The sequence below is a fragment of the Centropristis striata genome, chromosome 13 (genome assembly GCF_030273125.1).
Source record: "Centropristis striata isolate RG_2023a ecotype Rhode Island chromosome 13, C.striata_1.0, whole genome shotgun sequence".
Classification (NCBI taxonomy): domain Eukaryota; kingdom Metazoa; phylum Chordata; class Actinopteri; order Perciformes; family Serranidae; genus Centropristis; species Centropristis striata.
Window position 1 is genome coordinate 18,940,278 of NC_081529.1, and position 22,760 is coordinate 18,963,037.

Sequence of the window (22,760 nt, forward strand, 5' to 3'; positions counted from 1 at the left end):
TACGTTGTTAATTCCAAATAAGTCCAGTCGGTGCTTCTTTGCTGAAATAATACTTAATTGTGTGTGTGAGGGTTTGTGCATCATTTGAGCCTGACATAAACTATAATGCCGAAGCTCTTAAAATTCAGAGTCTCAATATTAGCACTTCATTTAAACCATCAGCCCTATATTTATTATTTTAGCAAATTTCACTGTTGAATTCATTGGATTACTTCTCTTCTACATCTCAGAAACAAATATTATACTTATAATACTGAAAGCTTTAGTTAAATTCTATATTATTTTTCAAACCCTTCCTGTCCAGTAAAAAACATGTATCTCCAGATGTGTTGATGTTGAATGTTTGTGATAAACTGAAGGAGGTGTTGAGAAATTTCTCCCACTATTTAATAAAAAAATGAAAAAGCTATTTAAAACTTCTCTTGGATCAGCTGTGAAAGTCATTGTCATAAAGTTGTTTTTCTGATGATTCATAAAATGATCCGATAGAATATGATGCATTGCTGCAGATTAAACTACATACAGGATATAAAGGACTTACCTTTAAATCTAGAACAGTAAAATGCAGCAGTAATATTAATACAAAGGCAGGGGACATTTCACTGCACAATCAACACTTTTACTTTTCATACTGGAAGTACATTTGGCTATTTGTATTTTAAAAAGTATTCCTTGTTTTTATCTCCATTTAAAAAAATGTTTGCTTATGCTTTCTTTCTTTTCTTTATTAGTTTTATTATACGATTATTATTGCTATTATTTTCCTATTTATGTCCTTCTTTTTTTCTGAGTGGCTCATCCTTTCTGACTTTTATTAATTTTATTATTTCTATCTACTTTTTACAAATTTTATTCTATGTCAAAAATGAACTTTGGGCCTAAGTGTCAAATAATTGTCGTGCTGGAGTAAAAAGTAAGATACATTTTTAAACAACTCCATAAAGTAGCTGTATGTTAAAAAATATACTTCAGTATAACATCCAGTAAATGTAGTTCGCTTCTGCCGGAAACTGAATGAGCTTCTGTCACTTTAGTCATATCTTTGGGTCATATTAATAACGTGCATATTTCCGACAGCATTTGAAGGCAGCATCAGGAAACGCGATAAGATGTGACCCAGTGAGTTTTCCTTCTTTTTTTCTCCATCCGTGTAGCGCTGCTTCCTGAACTCTCAGGACTCTTATCAGCGTCACAGTTTGAGCTTGAAAACAAAACTTATCACCGCCTTGAACAAGTTAGTACAGAGAGGGTGCGGTGGTGGTTCAACCTGATGAGGTGGAGGCAGGAAAACGAAACCAAACACCGTCAGCTGTCTAAGTTTCGTCAACACGTTCCCTCGGCCTCGTTGTTTCAGCAGATTCACACAACAAAAGACATTATTATTGGCGCGATCGGATGTCCAAACTTGATCTTGATGTATTTTAACCACGCAGGTGATAAGCCGTGAAACTGAAGAGCACAAACCGAGAGGAGAAACATGTCTGCTGCAAGGTAAAAACTTCCATTTTCAGCTGCCTTTGCACAGAAAGAGAGAAAAGCCTGAAGAGTAGACAAACTAAAAACATGTAGCCTCTTAGTATTGTTAGAAGTAAAGTGTTTTAAAACCTGAGACTCCATTAAACCATATGTTATGAAGATGTTACATAAATAATAAGTCCGTTCTTTAAACAAAAAAAGTATTAAACAATGTTGGAAGAAGTATAATAACACACTGTGAAATTACTCCTTTAAAAGTAAAAGTCCTGCAATCAAAATCTTCATTAAATAAAAGTACAAAAGTATCAGCATCAAAATGTAGTTAAAGTATCAAAAGTAAAAGTTACACATTTATTCAGAATGGCCCCACTCAGATTGTTTTATATATTCTAAATAAATATATTATGGTATTATTATTTTTGACGCATTTATGAAAGCATCGGTTTAATTATTTCAAAGTAGGGCTCAATTTAACTACTTAACTAAAGCTGGCAGCTAAAAGAAGTGGAGTAAAAAGTAAAATTACCTATAAAATGTAGTGGAGTAGATGTATAAAGTTACATATGTGGAAATACACAAGTAAAGTAGCCTACACATACCTCAAAATTGTACTTAAGCACAGAACTTGAGTAAATGTACTTTTTGAATAAATGTAGAACTTTAGCAGTAAAATTCTCATTAACAAGGTGATGTTTCTTAATAGAATGTTCATTAATATCATTATTTTGTATAGAATTAATTGGGCCTGCACTTGATTAACAATTTTATGGGTTTTAAATTTAAGCTTGCCAATAAAGATAAAGCAGCTCCTGGAAAAAATTGTTTGACAATGAATCAGCTATCTATAATCGTATCACATGACGGACTAAGACATTAGGAACATATTTTCAAAATGAAGGAGAAATGGAAAAATCCCCACTTTCACTCTAGCTTTTGTTTTGTCAGTATTTGCAAAAATATTCCCTGCAAAATAATTTCAGTTTAAAATATATTATACTGCAAGGAATATATAAAGCATTGTCGAAATGAAGTTTTCTGAACTCTTAAAAGCCATTATCAAACCATGTGTGCTTTGGTGACATCTGCTGGTGAAAATGTAAAAATCTAATGACAGACAAAAATAAAGCACTGTCACGAGTTGAAAGTTATGAAAGGCATGATGCATTTTTATCATGCTTTATCTGAATATGAGAGCCATTATTAGTGTAGATAGTAAAGCAAACATAAAGGTAAAAATTAGATTGATATCTGAAAAGTAAAGTTTTAGTGCTTTTTTTTTTTTTTTTTTTTACCTTTTCCATCCTGTTGATACATTATACCTCACAATGTGAGACAATCTACAACAACAGTTCAATTTGAATGTGTCTTGTAATCTCACAAACTGTGTTTTCATGTTGCAGAAAGGAACTCCAGGAGGCCTTGTGCTGCTACACTGCAGATACTCTCATCTACATGGACACAGTGAGGGAATTCTGTGAGAGGAACTCTAAGTGGATGCTTGGGAGGGAGACGGAGGTGCATATGATGATGGACATCAAAGACAGGGATGACAACATCGACCTAGGCATCGGCCATGTTACTCAGTCAGAGAGCAAAGGTACGGCCTTTCTGGAATATATAAAGAGCAAGTTTACCCAGGTGACTGCAGACAGCAGGCGTGCAGAGCTGCAGGAGGAGCTGGCTGCTGTGGTGAAGGACACTCTGGGAGGCCTGGAGAAGCTCGACTGCTTCCTGGATGCAGTGGAGAATCTGGCGGTCACCTCACTTCATGTGTTCACGGAGGAGAACCAGCTGTTACATCTGCCAGAAGGGGTCAGCCCTGAACATGTCCAGGTGGTCATCACTGCTGCACGGACAGTCTGTCCTCTCCTCCTCGAGTTTAAACGAGATGCCAGTGTCTTCTTCCTCCCCAAGCTTCAGAATGTGGAAGTGCTGTCATATCAGCTGGACAAATACATTCAGGCCACCCAGGAAATCTGTGACAAGCTAGAGAAAAGGTAAAGAGGCATGTCAAAATAATATGCATATATGGCAAAATAAACATTGATAATTAAAAAATAATTGGTGTTCTTCACAGCTCCTTCAGTGACTTTAGCCTGAAGATGAACACAGAAAGTCTGGTGGACCTCAGTGTGGATTTGTCTGAAGATGACATACAAAGGATGCTTGATCGCATTAATTACCTCGATGAAATCAGGTAAGCATTACCATTTAATGTTGGGTTTTTTTGGCCCCAAATATCATATCAACTCAGTTGTGCAAGGTGTTTTTGACAAACAGTATTGTAAATATAGACATACAGTTCAAAAGTATTAGCTTTACAGCTTAGATCGGCACAATGACTATAGTGATCCTCTGACTATTTCCTTTAGTGTCACCATCAGTTAAATTTGTTTGTTTTATGAACAAGTTAATTAGCAAATAATTAACAAAACTTGGGATGCAAACTCACTCAACTAAGAGGAGGAACATTGTTTTCAGTGTTTCCCTCCCATAGTTGCCTACAGGAGGTAAAGTGATAATCAGTGTTATGGTTCAATTGTCCGGACCAAAAACTAATCAGGCATTTTTTGCTCTTTTTACATTTTACTTACTGTAGCCCTGTAAGTCCTGCAGCTGTATGGAATCAGCACAATCATGTGCAAAATAACATGGCAATAATGACGTAAATCATAAAAAAAAGTAAAACAACAACAACAACAACAACAAAAAAAACAAATTGACTTTCTCTGATAAATGTTTTCATCAAATTTGATATAAAATGGAATTTAGATATACAACACTTTTCCAAATGCCCACATGCTATACATATTAAATTATTTTACAATCTATTGTATTTTTACAACCTCTTGTCTGTTTGTTGTTTTAACAAGATCCAGTTATTCTAAACAGTTTATTTTTAATAGATCTATAGAAATTTCACAATTTTAATGATGATAATGCTCATCTTCACAGTTTATTTCTCTTATAAATGTATTTTTGTGATTAAAAAAAGAACCTTGGTGGGGTTCAGAGGGTTAAAGTACAGTTTAATGAGTAGAGTTGATCTGATGGCAGGCAGGTATAATGTTTACCTTCAGTGTTGTGAATGTTCACACTTCACAAAAGCTAGTTCAAGGTTGCAAGTATCTACTCAGAAACTAGTATATTATTAACAATATAATTAGTTTCATATTAGCAATTCTGCTAATTTTAGATTAATGTGGACATTCTTCTCTTAATGTCTGCTCCAAAACAAAAATCTATCATTTTCATACTGAACTTTACAAGCCACTCACTAACATTTGAGCTGTTTGATCTTTTTTGGTCTAAGTTCCTCTTTTCTCTCCGTTAGGATGAACCAGAGCTTCCGGACAGTGTTCTTGTTTCAGGAGGAACCATGTTGTGGCTTCATCAGTGAGTTCAGTAAGAGACGTCCTGATATGTTGCAGTTTCTAACAGACCTGGAGGAGATTGCTGTTCAACTGGACAGGATGAGTAAGGGGGCCAAGATCTCCAGTGTGGCCGGCAGCTCGGTCGGGGCAGTTGGAGGTGTGCTTTCCATTGTTGGTTTGGCATTAATTCCTGTAACAGCTGGAGCGTCTCTAGCGCTGACGATGACTGGTGTGGGGCTGGGAATTACCAGTGGAGTCAACAGTGCTGTCACCACCGCCACAGAGATCGGAGTGAACCACACGCAACAAAAGAAAGCCAGTGAAACCTTCAAAAACTTCATGGAGGATGTGAAGAGTATCCAGGATTGTCTGGAGGAGGTGACCCAAAGAGCAACAAACGGGGTGGATGTGGCTGTGGGAGTCGGCAAGGTGCTCTGTAAAGCGGGTGCTATTGGAAAGAGCATTGACTCGATGGTTGATGCTGCTTCTGCTGTTAAGCTGTTAAAAAGTGAAGAGATGCTTGCAAGTGCTGGTAAAGTGGCAGCGCAGGAAGGAAAAGCGTTACGTAACGTACCCAGGGTGGCAGCAGATATCCCAGATATTGGACAGGCAGCAGTTAAAGGGCCTCTTGCTCTCTCCAAGTCAGCCAGGGCCGGTCTCATCGGGCTCAATGCGCTCTTCCTCGGCATGGATATCTTCTTTATCTGTAAAGACAGCGTCAGTCTGGCCAAAGGCAGCGAGACTGAATTATCACAGTTCATCAGAGCCAGAGCTGCACTGTGGAGCTCAGAGATGGACTCATGGCAGAAGATCCATGACTTCCTGTGCAAAGGTCTGCTGGGATCAGAGAAAAACAAATTCTTCCTGGAGACGCCGTTTTATCCAGAGAGGGAGATGAAGAAACACAGAGACACAGAAATGGAAGTGTCATTTGATGAAGTGGATGAAATACAACAAATGAACGAGAAAAAGTCATGTGTGATACAGTAGTGCTCAATGAACAGAGATTACTGCACATTTAGAATAAACTCAACACTCAGATCACATACAGTATCAGATCCATTTAAAGTCTCTGTTCAGCATTAAACATCATTAAAATGCATCTTTAAAGAAGTCTTATTAGCTGTAATTCTCATGACATAAACCAATTTATTGGGTCAACTCTTTCTTACTTATTGTAAATGTATTAGCCTTTTGCTCAACCTGTTTCAAAATATAAAGCATCATAAGCCTGATTTAAATACATACATTAATTGATAATACATGTAAATGAAAAAAAAAAATTACTGCTTTAATGCAATATAAAATATTTTATGCAAATTGCATTCTGTACAGACTGTTTAAATTGCATTATAAACATGTAACATTAAATCTGCACTTTTTTGCACTAATAAACTAATTAAAATTAAAAAGCTTGTTTCTGCCTCCTTTTTAATTATGATCCAAATGTTTAAGCTCCTCATATGATATTATTATATACAGCTGAAGAGTTCTACTTTATTATACAGACACAATGTAAAAAGAAACCTTAAACACAGGAGTGATGACAATACATTTGTCTAGATGTTATGTCTTCCATTTAATGGTTAGTACAACATTCAGTAGTTATTCAAGTGCAGGCCTAATTAATGAAATTCCCTCTAGCTGCTCTTACAGCACCGTGTAGCCCCAATTACAATCAAAACAGTTTAATTCAAACTGTCAAAAAAAAGCTAAAACAGAGGGATCAGTAAATATGTGAAATGGCTCTACATATGAAACAATAAACAATGATTTCCAGCAATGAAATATGAAATACACATTCATGTTTTTGCTGCAGACAAATATGAGTTTGTATCAAAGTTTGAGCACAAATAACCACAGATAAGAATGAATGTTTAAGCTTGTTGTGCAGGTAAACTAAATGTGATATGACTGTGAAGGATAAAAGCCATTTTGACTTTTATGCCTATAATATTCTGATAAACCTGATGCCTCTAGAAATGCCATAAACAAACAAATATAAGCAGATAAAATTCCTATATCCACAGTTGTAGGTTATAGATAGCTTTTGAATGTTTAGTCGACCTTTTTGTAAGCAGGATAACTGAACAGTGAGACTTCACCTCCTGCTTTTACATTTTTAAACTTTCAATCATTCAATAGGTCAGTTTTTTTACTAATATATATTTTTATGTAAATTAGATTCACTTTTAGTTATTTGATAAAGTAATTGGAGGATGAAAGTGACACTTGAGTTTTTATGGTCTTTGTAGTTTTGGTTATTCAAGCAGGTTTTGGGTTTGATTATGTGTGTGAAATGTATTTGATCAGATAAGTGGACACAATGTTGCATACCAAAGAGGTCGAACACACCCTGTACTGACACGCAATGGATTCACAAACAATGGATTCACATGCAAAGATGGGCATGTTATGCTTTTATGGACTGTAATCATGCAGATAGTTCCAGTTCTATGTTGATTTTTAGTTAGCAGCCCTTGAAAATACTGATTATTAATTTAATATATGTATAAATTACATGTTACAGTTTAAAATGTTAAACTCAGAGCTTAAAACAAGAACAACCATCCATGACAACACAGAAACAAACAAGTGAAAGCAAAGACATTGTTTGACTCAAGTTATAAAATGTCTGGAAGGGAAATTCCAGAGGGTTGTGTCTTCTTTATGTAATGCATTTGTGAAAAAAGTCTTGCAGTGTCTAATCCACAGCTTTGTTCTGACACTGTGGATGTAAGCAGCAGTTTTGTGAAGTCTAGTTATGATACTGTTGATAATAGACGGAGCTGGATGGTGGAGACATATTTACAGTGGTGTAACTGAGTACATTTACTCAAGTATTTTACTTAAGTACAATTTTAAGGTACTTGTACTTTACTCGAGTATTTTAATTTTATGTAACTTTATACTTCTACTCCACTACATTTTGAGGCAAGTATTGTACTTATTACTCCACTACATTTAGTTGCCAGCTTTAGTTAATTTTCAGGATAAGATTTAACATGAAAAACAGGATAAATTTGAAGTCATAGTGCATTACCACACAGTCTGTCTTGATGTTTTTAATTAAGCCAAATAACAGTAAGTAGTTGATATGTACTAGTACATTAAGTGAAGTAAGGGATCTGAATACTTCTTTCACCACTGTATATGTAAATATGTCACTGCCACATCCTGAGTCGACGAGAGGTGGAGGTGGGTGTGGTTCATATGTAAATTAAGAAATAAAAGCAAAACAAAACTCACATGAATTCCACATATTGAAGTTTTGTCATACGAGGTAACTCTCCCAGTGCTTGTTCAGTGTAATTGATTCTTCATAATTTTCTATTAACCAAATATGTTTGACTTTTGACTCTTTTTATCTCCACAGCTAATATCTGAAGCCTCAAGGAACTGAAGGCAGCGTGCCAAGTGGAGACAGAGAGATGTCGGGGAAAAGGTAAAGAAAATAATATGTATGTTACTGCTGCCCAGACTACATGTTTTGTTTACTGCTTTGAAAGGTTTTGTTTTTTATCACTGTTTTGAGCTTTAAAAGCCTAAGTTGTGCTGTGTGTAATTTTGTCTTCTCTCTGACTCTCATTCGTAGTCTTAACATTGGTTTATAATAATAATAATAATAATAATAATAATAATTTTAATAACAATATGAGGAGGATGAGGAGGAAGGAAAAGAATATATTAAAAGCGATGGTGCACCTTTTTTTTTTACTCTCCACCTATACAGCTGACCTTTTATGAGGGATGTTTTGATTAGAAACCAATGCATAATAAAGATTTGTTTTAAGTTATACGTGGCCACTCATAAAGTTGGAATAAAATATTTTTTTCCTCCTTCCATGAATTGATTGTGAAAATGTGATTTATTCTTGATAGTGTTTATCTTCTCAAAATGTTATTAATCAGTATTTTCTTAACATATCACAATGAAAATGCAATCACAATTAACAGAGGATTGTGTCTGACAGATTATTCCAACTTTTTGAGCGACCGTGTTTTTATGTCTAGAAGACAAAATGTTTTTTGTTTTATTTGCGGTGCACAAAAATGTTGCACTAAAAATGATGTTGCAGTCTCATAACCAAACAGATACTGGATAATGAACACAGAACAGAAAATTAGTAGGAGTAGTGAGAGGTGTGCCAGCACCAAAAACTAAAAAGTGATGTGATCTCTGAGTGTTGTCAGTAATGTGGTTAAACCTGTTTGTTAACCTCTCTGTGCAAGCTGTTTAAAACCTAATGGAAACTTTCACAGAGTTGACACATTAATCTGTAGGTGTAAGGATGCCATACATTACGTTACATGTCAACCTCACAGTTTCCAAGTCAATGACAAGACAGAGATTAACCTACAGACAATGTTGTTTTGTGTGACAGAGAAAAGCTGCAGGAGGCCTTGTGCCGCTACACTGCAGATACTCTCTCCTACATCGACACAGTGAGGAAATTCTGTTTGACGTTCGCTACATGGATGCTCAGGATGGAGATAGAAATTATCTATATGGTGGACATTAAAGACAGAGCTGACAAAGTCAACCTGAAACTCAGCCATGTCAAAAAGGCAAAGGGCAAAGGTAGGGCCTCTCTTGAATATATAAAGAGCAAGTTTTACCAGGACAGCAGGCGTGCAGAGCTGCAGGAGGAGCTGGCTGCTGTGGTGAAGGACACTCTGGGAGGCCTGGAGGAGCTCGACTGCTTCCTGGATGCAGTGGAGAATCTGGCGGTCACCTCACTTCATGTGTTCACGGAGAAGAACCAGCTGCTACATCTGCCAGAAGGGGTCAGCCCTGAACATGTCCAGGTGGTCATCACTGCTGCACGGACAGTCTGTCCTCTCCTCCTCGAGTTTAAACGAGATGCCAGTGTCTTCTTCCTCCCCAAGCTTCAGAATGTGGAAGTGCTGTCATATCAGCTGGACAAATACATTCAGACCACCCAGGAAATATGTGACAAGCTAGAGAAAAGGTAAAGAGTCATGTCAAAATAATATGCACGTTTTGCAAAGGAAACATCTATTATAATAAATAAATAAACAAACAAATAAATAAATGAATATATTTCACAGCTCCTTCAGTGACTTTAGCCTGAAGATGAACACAGAAACTCTGGTGGACCTCAGTGTGGATTTGTCTGAAGATGACATACAAAGGATGCTTCGTCAGATTAATCAGCTCCATGAAATCAGGTATTATACATGTTATTATATGTATGTATGTTTTATTTTGGGACAAATATTATCTGTCATATGTCAACACAGATGATTGGCAGAAACAACACAAGTCCCTGTTTATATAGTTGTCTGAAACATGTCTGTCTTCACAATATACAGTATATGTGTAGAGAATAGAGGAAGCCAAGGGAGGGTTGTAATAAGTCTATTGAATGTAATCATAAACAACACAAACTCAAGATTATTCAAAAACAATGACAATAACAAGAGTGAGTGGAAGACATGTGTCGTGGCAATTTTAACAACTGCACTAAGTTAATGGGTGAGCTGGCGTAACACAAAGCACTCAATCCTCTGTTCAGCAAGTTTTATGAGCACATTCGTATTCCATACACCGCACAATTCCAAATGGCTATTTTACAATACAACAAAGTCCCGTACACCGCTCGACTTATGACTGTTGCACTTTTCAGCATTGGCTTTTCAGCAAGACTCAATGCGGCCCTATCTTCCTGCCCTATACAACACATCAGGACAAAGCCCCCTGATCTACATGTTCCCCTCAGTCATGGTGTTATCAGAGTTAAGGCCCTAGTGAGTTCCCACAAGGCCTTGTGTTTTGAATATCAAGTAGGTCGCTGCATACTTCTTGTACCACCATGACAGGAAGTACCAAATTTCCTTCACACCCTCCTTTTGACTAACATATGTGTAGTCAATTTCAAAACTAAAAATTTGGTTGCAGGCCAAGGGAGAACTATATCACTGATTGTTAACATGGTTACAACATGACTGAGTGGAAACTGTGCGATAATGTTACATTTTCAAAAACATAGAATATAAAATTCAAAAAACAGTGTACATAAGAAAATCTCAAAAAATGCATTAAAGAAAAACAAAGAGAAACACTTTTAAATAACACGATGAAATTTATCAATAAGGTATGGGAATACTGAATGTAATGTGTACAGCGCATCATGCCAATGTTTGTGAAGCACACTGACCATCCCTCCTTTAGACACATGGTCAATACCATGTGCTAACTTAGCACAGTAAAATATTTCCATTCAGGCCATATCAAACCCCTCCTTTTTATGAACACTTGTCCTGTTTCCAGCGTTCTCGCTCTTGTGGCCTTGCTTTTTGCTCAGCTTCATTTAGTTCTGAAAAGAAGACTGATCTGGCTGCCCTTCCGGTCTCCTCCACGAGTCAAAATTCATGAGGCTGTTGTGACCCCTGGACCCTCCCTCTTGGGTTCCTGACAGTTACTCCAGTAGGAGGACTGTCTGACCACCCTGCAGTGTGCGAGCTGGCCTGCCATTATCCATGGTGCTGTTCATTTGGGCAGTCACCTGCCCAGTGGTCAGGTGTCTCACAAGTGTGGCAGCCACCAACAGGATCGCGACAGTCTCTTGCCCAGTGGCCTTGTTGTCCACAGACAAAACATGTGTCCATATGTCCTCTACTGCTTGAAGTCTGACCTCGACCTCGAAAAATTCTTCTTTTATAGTTGTTTGCTGTTCTCTCATGGAAATTATTCCTTGAATAGGCCTGTAGCTGAGCCATCTGTAAGTGTTCCTGAAGTTTTTGTTTTTTATTTCGTTCATTCTCCTTGTATTCACATGCCAATTTCTCAGCATGTCTGGCATATGTCACCATGTCCTGAAAAGTGTTTGTGGCCAGAGCAATGCACAGTGTTTTCACTCTGGTTTTTACATCAGGTCTTAGTCCTTGCACAATTGCATTTTTTACTGTTGCCAGTATGGAGAGTCGTTCTGGTTATCCGGTTCCTCTTGGCCACTATGATCTCTGAAGATTTCAGTCATCCTCATGGAAAAATCATTGACACTCTCATCTGGTTGCTGTCGTGTACTGTGGATTATTCCCCAATCCATTTTCTTTTGGAAATGGGTAGAGATGCGATCTGTCAGCTCAGTGATGGCAATCCTGTAGGGGTGACCAACAGTCCAGTTGTATTCCACTTTTTTACTCGAGTCACCCCTGACCATCCCCCATTTCAGGTGCAGTTTCCCTCGAATTATGGTTTCTAATTCTTGGGTATTGGGCCGGTATTGTTCAACCAGTTGGAGCAGGGCTTTTGAAAACTTTTGCCCCCCCCTTTGGTTGGATCAGGGAGGTCTGCAATAATTGCATGTCGTTCTTCCGGACTCCAGGGTCTGAACACATATGCCGGTTGGCCTTCATGGTTCAGCACCTGTATCATGGGTGCTTGTACTGTAATTGCCATGTCGTTGTTAGGCTGCTCGCATGAAGTGTATCCATCAAGGGGTGTGTTTTGTGCCTGTGGCAGCAGTGGTTCACGGCAAAGAGTAGATGTGGGGGAAGTTGCAAATAAATCCTTTTGTGTGTGGCTGCGGGTGCTGTGGGCTGGTGCAGTCGGTGGAGGTGTGTTGAGGTCACGCAGTAGGACAGATTTTGGTGAGGTCGCATCCTTCTGGTCAGCCTGGCTTTTGTATGGTGGCGGGCATTCTGGATCAGGGGTTGCAGCTGTATGACTGCTCGGGAGACGGTCTAGGTCTGTGTCCAGGCTCGTCGTCACTGGAAGAGCTGTAACAGCTTGGACAACATTAGATGTTCTCTCTTTCTTTTTCTTTTCATCCCTCATCTCTGCTTCATTTTCCCACAACTCAAAGGCCTCCCAGTCAATTCTAGCCCTTTTATGTTTCCTTTTCATTTCATCATGTTTCCTTTGTATTTTTGTCGGAATTTTAGAATTGCCAGTTGATTGGTACTGAAACTACGTTCAGTTGGAAATCCTAAATCTTCCCACAGGTTAAGCTGTTTACAAGACCGCTCACCATTTTTTTCAATCATGATTTGTACCGGTCTTGTGAGTGGAAGTTATGGGGTTGTCTTTTTTGCCAATGCACAACCCATGTTTATAAAGTATTAAGTTAGAACTCACTAAAAAAGGATTATGTTAACTCAAAGGAAAGGAAATAACAAAGGATCACTAATAAAAGGAATGGAGAGAACACAGGATCAATTGCAACAGCTTTCACACCTAAGATTGAGAACAATTGTGAACTGTTGACACCTCCCTTCCAGTCTGCTTCACCTCGTTCTATTGTAAAAAGTGACAATGATTGAGTCACAGATTATTCAATTGTTGCTAACTTTAACTGAATCATGAGTGTTTAACTTACTCATGAGTTCCACTCCCGCCTTCTACTATTAATTATGAAAAAATAAATAGATAAACTATGAAAGCCAAATAAACAACAAAAGGAACACAACTAAACGCCCTGGGGTTTTTCCCATGCACTAAGTCAGCACAACTACAATATTTTATGAGTCATTTGCGGCGACTTGATAGAAACAACAGCTTCTTCTATGCATAATTCCCAACTATACATATATCAAATTGCTTTAATTGAATAGAGTATTGGCTCACCCTTCGGTCCGATCAGGCATTGAGTAGTTCCAGGTCATCCATCAGGCGCTAATGCGTCTCGCCCCCTTCGGCGTCCAAAAGCTTTTCCCCGGGGGGAGGTAAATGAGTTCCAGGATCAGTTCCTCACCTGCAGAATTATCCTGGTTCGACACAAGTGGTGATCCCGGACGAGCCCCCAAACTTTCGTGGCAATTTTAACAACTGTACTAAGTTACACACAAAGCACTCAATCCTCTGTTCAGCAAGTTTTATTAGCACATTCGTATTCCATACACCGCACAATTCCGAATGGCTATTTTACAATACAACAAAGTCCCGTACACCGCTCGACTTATGACTGTTGCACTTTTCAGCATTGGCTTTTCAGCAAGACTCAATGCGGCCCTATCTTCCTGCCCTATACAACACATCAGGACAAAGCCCCCTGATCTACATGTTCCCCTCAGTCATGGTGTTATCAGAGTTAAGGCCCTAGTGAGTTCCCACAAGGCCTTGTGTCTTGAATATCAAGTAGGTCGCCGTCTACTTCTTGTACCACCATGACAGGAAGTACCAAATTTCCTTCACACATGTAAAACACTTTTCACAATCACCATCATTGTAAAGAGACATCTGTAAACTGTGAGGAGTTAACTGCAGAGTCAATTATTACTCTAAATGTTTAATGGTATTTTGTTTGTAAAACTTCCCCAGAGCCAGAAAAGCAACTGTACAGTCTGTAATGTAGGCCAAATATAACAGCTTTTGTTAGTGAAACTTTAATTTTGTCGTTCCTCTTAATCAGGATGGACCAGAGCTTCCGGATGGTGTTCTTGTTTCAGGAGGAACCATGCAGTGGCTTCATCGGTGAGTTCAGTGAGAAACAGCCCAGGATGCTGCAGTTTCTAACAGACCTGGAGGAGACTGCTGTTCAGCTGGACAACATGAGTAAGGGGGCCAAGATCTCCAGTGTGGCCGGCAACTCAGTCGGGGCAATTGGAGGTGTGCTTTCCATTGTTGGTTTGGCATTAATTCCTGTAACAGCTGGAGCATCTCTAGTTCTGACGATGACCGGGGTGGGGCTGGGAATTACCAGTGCAACTAACAGTCTCGTCACCACTGGCACAGAGATCGGAGTGAACCACACGCAACAAAAGAAAGCAAATGAAACCTTCAAGAGCTTCATGGAGGATGTGAAGAGTCTCCAGGATTGTCTGGAGGAGGTGAGCCAGAGAGCAATGAACAAGGTGGATGTGGCTGTGGGAGTTGGCAAGATGCTCTGTAAAGCGGGTGCTATTGGAAAGAGCATTGACTCAATGGTTGATGGTGCTTCTGCTGTTAAGCTGTTAAAAAGTGAAGAGATGCTTGCAAGTTCTGGTAAAGTGGCAGTGCAGGAAGGAAAATCATTAGGTAACGTACCCAGGGTGGCATCAGATATCCCAGATATTGGACAGGCAGCAGTCAAAGGGCCTCTTGCTCTCTCCAAGTCAGCCAGGGACGGTTTCATCGGGCTCAATGCGCTCTTCCTCGGCATGGATATCTTCTTCATCTATAAAGACAGCGTCAGTCTGGCAAAAGGCAGCGAGACTGAATTATCACAGTTCATCAGAGCCAGAGCTGCACTGTGGAGCTCAGAGATGGACTCATGGCAGAAGATCCACGACTTCCTGTGCAAAGGTCTGCTGGGATCAGAGAAACACAAAGCTAGGAGCCTGGAGATGCCGTTTTATCTATTTTAGAGAGGGAGATGAAGAAACACAGAGACACAGAAAAGGATGATGAATTTAATTTGATGAAGTAGATGAAATACAACAAATGAAAGATACTGATACAGTAGTGCTCAGTGAACAGAGATTACTGCACATTTAGAATCAACTCTGACACTCAGATCACATCACACATCACTGTTCAGCATCAAACATCATTAAAGTGCATTTCTAAAGAAGTCTCATGTAATTCTTATGACAAACCAGTTTATTGGGTCAACTCTTTCTTATTCTTTATTGTAAATGTATGAACCTTTTGCTCACCCTGTTTCAAAATATGATGTGTTATAAGTGTGATTTTTTAGATACATCTAACTGATAACAAATGGAAAATGGAAAAAATAATTACTGTTGAATGCAATATAAATATTTTATGCAAAACACATTCTGTACAAACTGTTGGATCTTCAATATTCACATGTAACATTAAATCTGCAACATTTTTTTCCACTAATAAATACATTGAAATTAAAACATGTCTCTCTGTTTATTGCAATGATAGATCAATGAATAGATATTTTACTTTACTCTTTTGTGTTACTAAAAAAGTAATGGCAAATCTATATTATTCAGATAAAGCAAGACAAAAAGGCATCATGCATTTCATAATTTTCAACAGGTGACAGTACTTTATTTTATTATTTTTGCATTTTCACGTTAACCAGCAGATGTCACCAGAGAACACGTGTTTATTGATGGCTTTAATGTGTTTAAAAGTTCACCAAGCTGATTGATTTTGAGAATATTTTATATACTCTTTGCAGTATAATATATTTTTAACTGAAATTATGTTGCAATGTATATTACTGCAATAACAGACACAACAAAATCTGGAGTGAAGAATACTAGCAAAGTTTCTGATCATTGACTTATTTTTACCTTCCTTTTTGCATCCATTCATGTTTTTGCTGCAGACGAGATATGAGCTTGTATCAAAATTTGAGCACAGACAACTACAGAATGAGTGTGAAGCTTGTTGTGCACGTAATCCAAATATGTTATGACTGAATGATAAATACCATTTTACATTATATTGTCATCACAGTGAACCAGTGCTCATGTGTTTAACAGTGGTGAGGTAGCAGAGACATGGTGCAGTGGCTGGAAGGTATTTGCTCAGATAAACGGGCAAAATGTTGCATCATAGATATGTTTCAACATAGACACTCCTGTATTCACATGAAATTGAAAAATGGCATATTATGCCTACATGGAACTGAAATCCTGTAGATAGTTTCAGTTCTGTGAGGATTATGAGTCAGCAGAACTTTTAATTGAATATTTAAGTGTATATATAAATTACATGTTACAGTTTTAAAAAGTCTAAGCTCAAAACAAGAATAACCATCCATGACAACACAGAACAAGTGAAAACAAAAACATTGTTTGACTCAAGGCAGGTAATGGCAGGCAGGAAACCCCCCAGGCTTTTAGAAATATAATGCAGTTGTGTAAAACAAGTCTTACAGTTTGTAATTCACAGTTTTGTTCTGACACGCTTTGGGTGTAAGCGGCAGTTTGGCGAAGTCCAGTTGTTAGTGTTGAAAATAGACGGAGCTGGATGGTGGAGACATATACATGTAAGTGTGAGGCTAAAACCAAACTCACATCCTGAACTGCACATGCTATCTTTAAACCAAATACGTTTACTAAAAGTCTTGAAAAACTGAAACAAGAATCTTGACCTCTTTTCTTGTTATCTCCACAGCTAGCAGCTGAAGCCTCAAGGAGCTATAGGCAGCGTGCCAAGAGATGTCGGAGGAAAGGTAAAGAAAACAACTGCTTCTTTGTTGGTTCATAATAATAATAATCATATTAATAATATTAATATTTTTTCATATATCCTTTATTTATTTCTCGAGGAATCATTGAGGGCATGCCCTCATTTACAATGATGTCGAGAGTACAGAGAAAACACAATGAAGAACAAACAGCACAGACAGAACATTTGAATAAAATAAAAAACTGTTACAGTGAAAGGCAGAGTTATTGGTTATCATAGTTTTAAACTGGCCCATAGTTATAATTGTGTTGAGTTTGAGTAAATGTTGTAAGATGTTCCAGGTAGATGCAGCAGAGAAACTGAAAGCAGTTGTACCAAATTCAGCATTAGTCCAGGGAACATTGAGCATCAAGCATCACTAGAGCGTGTTGGATAATTACTATGTGACCAGTTTAATAAAGTGCTGAGGTATGGTGGCATGTTGCCTATCAAGACTTTATAAATGAAAAGGAACCAGTGCATGTCTCGTCTAATAGGAGGAGAATGAGGAGGAAGAATGAGGATATATTAAAGGCAACAATGCAACTGTTTTGTTTACTCTCCATACATAAATTTAATGAGGGATAATTTGATTCATTCAGAGACAAATGCATATTTTAAAATTGTTTAAAGTTATATTTATCTCTAGAAGACGCAGTTTAATTTAATTTAAAATCAATGAGAACTTTTCTTTCAGTCGTAATAATTACTTGATGGTTATTAATGAAAAAAGTATCTTGCAGTGTCATTATCAAGAATGGGAGAAGACAACATATAAAAAGTGATGTGATCGCTGAGTGTTCATTTAATGTGGTTAAACCTGTTTGTTAACCTTTCTGTGCAAGCAGTTTAAAACCTAATGGAAAGTTGGAAAGTTAGATGACAGGAATTAATCTACAATGTTTTTGGTTTTACAGAGAAAAACTAAAGGAGGCCTTGTGCTGCTACACCAGAAGTACCCTCAGCCACATTGACACAGTGAAAGAATTCTGTGAGATGTTCTCAACTTGGGAAGATGCAAGACAGAAAGAGTTGACAAAGTTAAAAAAAGAAATTGCAAAACAAGAACTGGCCAATTTGCTAAAGGTAACTTTGGGAGGCCTGGAGGAGCTCGACTGCTTCCTGGATGCAGTGGAGAATCTGGCGGTTACCTCACTTCATGTGTTCAAGGAGAAGAACCAGGTGCTACATCTGCCAGAAGGGGTCAGCCCTGAACATGTCCAGGTGGTCATCACTGCTGCACGGACAGTCTGTCCTCTCCTCCTCGAGTTTAAACGAGATGCCAGTGTCTTCTTCCTCCCCAGGCTTCAGAATGTGGAAGTGCTGTCATATCAGCTGGACAAATACATTCAGACCACCCAGGAAATATGTGACAAGCTAGAGAAAAGGTAAAGAGACATTTCAAAATAATATGCATATATGGCAAAATCAAAATTGATAATAAAAAATAAGTTGGTGTTTTTCACAGCTCCATCAGTGACTTTTCCCTGAAGATGAACACAGAAACTCTGGTGGACCTCAGTGTGGATTTGTCTGAAGATGACATACAAAGGATGCTTCATCAGATTAATCAGCTCCATGAAATCAGGTATTATATATGTATGGTTTGTTTTGAGCCAAATATTATCTGTCATATGTCAACACAGGTGAAGACATGTAAAACCCTTTCTACATTCACCATCATTGTGAAGAGACTGTGAAGATACATGTAACTGCAGAGTCAATTATTACTCCTTATATTGTGAATTTTTAATGGTCTTGTGTTTGTAAAACTTCCCTAGAAAACAATTTTACAGTCCGCAACGTCTATTGGCTAAATGTAACAGTTTTTGTGAGTGAAACTTTAATTTTGTCTTTCCCCTTCATCAGGATGAACCAGAGCTTCCGGACGGTGTTCTTGTTTCAGGAGGAACCATGCAGTGGCTTCATCGGTGAGTTCAGTGAGAAACAGCCCAGGATGCTGCAGTTTCTAACAGACCTGGAGGAGATTGCTGTTCAGCTGGACAGGATGAGAAAGGGGGCGAAGATCTCCAGTGTGGCCGGCAGCTCAGTCGGGGCAGTTGGAGGTGTGCTTTCCATCGTTGGTTTGGCATTAATTCCTGTAACAGCTGGAGCATCTATAGTTCTGACGATGACCGGGTTAGGGTTGGGAATTACCAGTGCGACCAACAGTTTTGTCACTACCGCCACATCGATCGGAGTGAACCACACACAACAAAAGAAAGCCAATGAAACCTTCAAGAGCTTCATGGAGGATGTGCAGAGTCTCCAGGATTGTCTGGAGGAGGTGATAAATCAACCAGTTACCAGAATAGAAGCAAGTGAGATAGATTTGGTTTTAGCAGGCAAGATTGTAAAAAAAGTGAATTCTGTTTGGAAAGGCACTGACTCAGTGGTTGATGCTGCTTCTGCCTTTAAGCTGTTTAAAAGTAAAGCAAGTCTTGCAACTGCTGGTAAAGTGGCAGTGCAGGAAGGAAAAGCGTTACGTAACGTACCCAGGGTGGCAGCAGATATCCCAGATATTGGACAGGCAGCAGTCAAAGGGCCTCTTGCTCTCTCCAAGTCAGCCAGGGCCGGTCTCATCGGGCTCAATGCGCTCTTCCTCGGCATGGATATCTTCTTCATCTGTAAAGACAGCATCAGTCTGGCCAAAGGCAGCGAGACTGAATTATCACAGTTCATCAGAGCCAGAGCTGCACTGTGGAGCTCAGAGATGGACTCATGGCAGAAGATCCATGACTTCCTGACCAAAGGTCTGGTGACATCAGAGGAAAACAAAGCTATCCTGGAGACGCTGTTTTATCCAGAGAGGGAGATGAAGAAACACAGAGACACAGAAATGGATGATGAATTTAATTTGATGAAGTGGATGAAATACAACAAATGAATGAGAAAAAGTCATGTGTGATACAGTAGTGCTCAGTGAACAGAGATTACTGCACATTTAGAATAAACTCAACACTCAGATCACATACAGTATCATTTTAAAGTCACTGTTCAGCATCAAACATCATTAAAATGCATATTAGCTCTAATTCTCACGACATAAACCAATTTATTGAGTCAGCCCTTTATTTTTTCTTTATTGTGAATTTAGCAACCTTTTGCTCATATGAGACATAATGCATTTTAAGTGTAATTTGCAATGCATTTCTGTTTATTGCAAAGATGAATGGATGGATAAATCGATGAGTATTTGAAATATATGGGTGTCACAGTCGTCTATATTATGATGTTGAACTCAATACTACACAGAAGTAATGGTTTTTGCATTTTATTTGAATGGCTGGGATCGTTTTTTATTGAATAGTAACTAGCAACGTTTTAGATTTCAACAGACGGCAAATCTTTAGCTCCAACAGACTGTATGTCGAAGCAGCCACAGCAGAAGTGTGAAGAGACATTATTATCTGTATATATAGTTCTTTAACCAACCAAATTATCTCTTTCTGTGTCTGTAATTGGGTAGAAGACCAGATCAAATAGAAGAGACAAATGCCACATTTGCTGAAAAATTGCTGTTTTGGGAGGAATTCAAGTCAGTCACACTCAAATGAGAAGTAAACAGCTGATATAATAGTTTTAAAATGTATAATATATATATATATATATATATATATACACATATATATATATATATATACATATATATACATATATACATATATATATATATATATATACACACATATATATATATATATATATATATACACATATATATATATATATATATATATATATATATATATTCCTGCCGTTCAGGAAATTAATCTTTGAATATATTGAATGAATTCTTGAATATATGGAATGAACCTTGAATATATTGAATGAATTCTTGAATATATGGAATGAACCTTGAATATATTGAATGAATTCTTGAATATATGGAATGAACCTTGAATATATGGAATGAATCTTGAATATATGGAATGAAATTTGACTGACGTCATCAAGGCACTGCCATCTTGTATTTTGCTGCCGCAATAAGTGAGCATGAGTCAGTCAGCTGGGAACCTTGTGGCAGCAACACTGACCAATGAGGACATTATCAACTCATTGGCAAGTGCTTGTATGGGCCAAAATCCTCCCGATAGTGCCCGTGCCCAATACAGTTCTCCTGACGAAGAAGTTCGCTCCCTTTTTAATCGTGGCAGGCCGACATTTTTTCGTTTCTCATTTATTAATATGACGGCGGACAGACCGGAAGCGGGAAAATAAAAGTCCCGTCAAAATAAAAGTAGTGTGCTAACTTATTATCAAGCACAATAATGATAAAAAAAACACTTATCATGCACTAGTATAGGCTACTGTTCTCTTTCTACACCCAGGCATGGTTCACATTTATTTTAGTCAGTCAGTTTAGTCATACATAATTATTATTGATTATTAATTATAATCATAACCAATGCCATGGACGCTATCGCTATGAAAGAGTTTGTTTACTTAACTTTTTTTTCAATATAAATGAAGTAGGACATCAAAAGATTCGGGTGAGCCTGACGTTTGGGAAGGCTATCTGACCACGTTATACAGAGCAACGTGTTGCCGGTGCTGCTGGTCACTTCTGAAGTAAGCTACTTTTACATTGTTTATCTCATCACCATGGCAACGCGTTGTCACTAGCACAATGTGCATTCACACACTAAAATAATAATAATTATGTATCACGTTCTCCCAAAGAACCAGCTGTTATAGTTTCACTTGACTAAAATAAACTTCAAAAGACCTCTATGAAGCGGATCGCGAAAAATCTGTGTACCTCGCCCGGCACGGGTAAACCGGGGCCCCCTCCTGGAGCCAGACCCGGGAGGGGAGCACGCAGGCGAGCGTCTGGTGGCCGGGCTTTTGTCCACGGGGCCCGGCCGGGCTCAGCCCGAAGAAGCGACGTGGATCCGCCGACCTGTGGGCCCACCCCCCGCAGAGTAGGGCATAGGGGTCGGGTGCAGTGGGAGTCGGGCGGCAGGCGAAGGCGGGTACCTGGGCGTGCTGACCCCCGGCTCCAGCGGCTAGCTCTGGGGACGTGGAACGTCACCTCGCTGGCGGGGAAGGAGCCCGAGCTTGTGCGGGAGGTGGATCGTTACCAGCTAGAAATAGTTGGGCTCACCTCCACACATAGCTTGGGCTCTGGAACCAAACTCCTGGAGAGAGGCTGGACTCTCTCCTTTTCCGGAGTTGCCCAGGGTGAGAGGCGCCGGGCGGGTGTGGGGATACTCACAAGCCCCCGGCTGAGCGCCGCTGTGTTGGAGTTCTCCGCGAGGAACGAGAGGGTCGTCTCCTTGCGGCTGCAAGTCGCGAGGAGACGGACAAGAACAGCAGTTCGGAGTACCCGGCCTTCTTGGAGTCTCTGGGTGGTGTCCTGGAAGGGGTACCGCCTGGAGACTCTGTAGTTCTTCTGGGAGACTTCAACGCTCACGTGGGCAACGATGACGGTACCTGGAGGGGGGTGATTGGGAGGAACGGCCTGCCCGATCTGAACCCGAGTGGTGTTTTGTTATTGGACTTCTGTGCTAGTCATGGATTGTCCATAACGAACACCATGTTCGAACATAGAGTGGCTCATAAGTGTACCTGGTACCAGAGCACTCTAGGCCAAAGATCGATGATCGATTTCATTATCGTATCGTCAGATCTGCGGCCGCATGTTCTGGACACTCGGGTGAAGAGAGGAGCAGAGCTGTCAACTGATCACCACCTGGTGGTGAGTTGGATCAGGTGGCGGGGGAGGATGCTGGACAGACCTGGCAAACCCAAACGGGTAGTGAGGGTGAACTGGGAACGTCTAGCGGAGGCCCCTGTCCGCAGGGTCT

The 22,760-nt window shown here is 39.2% G+C and overlaps 3 protein-coding genes across 3 annotated transcripts in view; all 3 read left to right on the forward strand.

Moving 5' to 3' along the window:
• Positions 1 to 15,629, forward strand: part of LOC131983252 (uncharacterized) — a 34,051-nt gene extending 18,422 nt beyond the window's left edge. Inside the window, exons 2-5 of the mRNA XM_059347945.1 lie at positions 8,227 to 8,295; positions 9,236 to 9,823; positions 9,924 to 10,043; positions 14,228 to 15,629. Coding sequence (XP_059203928.1) covers positions 8,282 to 8,295; positions 9,236 to 9,823; positions 9,924 to 10,043; positions 14,228 to 15,161 — 1,656 coding nt within the window. The 5' untranslated portion in view covers positions 8,227 to 8,281 and the 3' untranslated portion in view covers positions 15,162 to 15,629. The remainder of the gene's footprint in view (positions 1 to 8,226; positions 8,296 to 9,235; positions 9,824 to 9,923; positions 10,044 to 14,227) is intronic.
• LOC131983251 (uncharacterized) lies at positions 1,134 to 6,249 on the forward strand. The gene is made up of 5 exons (XM_059347944.1): positions 1,134 to 1,234; positions 1,434 to 1,491; positions 2,877 to 3,473; positions 3,554 to 3,673; positions 4,811 to 6,249. Exons 2-5 carry the CDS (start codon positions 1,478 to 1,480, stop codon positions 5,838 to 5,840), a joined length of 1,761 nt encoding a protein of 586 aa, XP_059203927.1. The 5' UTR covers positions 1,134 to 1,234; positions 1,434 to 1,477; the 3' UTR covers positions 5,841 to 6,249.
• Positions 15,630 to 16,940: 1,311 nt separating the features above from the next.
• LOC131983377 (uncharacterized) lies at positions 16,941 to 20,074 on the forward strand. Its single transcript, XM_059348099.1, has 4 exons — positions 16,941 to 16,954; positions 17,868 to 18,338; positions 18,419 to 18,538; positions 18,820 to 20,074. The coding sequence occupies exons 1-4, from the start codon at positions 16,941 to 16,943 to the stop codon at positions 19,835 to 19,837; spliced, it is 1,623 nt and encodes a 540-aa protein (XP_059204082.1). The 3' UTR covers positions 19,838 to 20,074.
• Positions 20,075 to 22,760: the final 2,686 nt, after the last annotated feature.

Bases quoted from the DNA above. Each gene is read 5' to 3' on its own strand.
- LOC131983251 (XM_059347944.1), top strand. The intron at 3,474-3,553 runs GTAAAGAGGCAT...TGTTCTTCACAG, and splicing joins TGTGACAAGCTAGAGAAAAG to CTCCTTCAGTGACTTTAGCC. The intron at 3,674-4,810 runs GTAAGCATTACC...TCTCTCCGTTAG, and splicing joins AATTACCTCGATGAAATCAG to GATGAACCAGAGCTTCCGGA.
- LOC131983377 (XM_059348099.1), top strand. The intron at 18,339-18,418 runs GTAAAGAGACAT...TGTTTTTCACAG, and splicing joins TGTGACAAGCTAGAGAAAAG to CTCCATCAGTGACTTTTCCC. The intron at 18,539-18,819 runs GTATTATATATG...CCCCTTCATCAG, and splicing joins AATCAGCTCCATGAAATCAG to GATGAACCAGAGCTTCCGGA.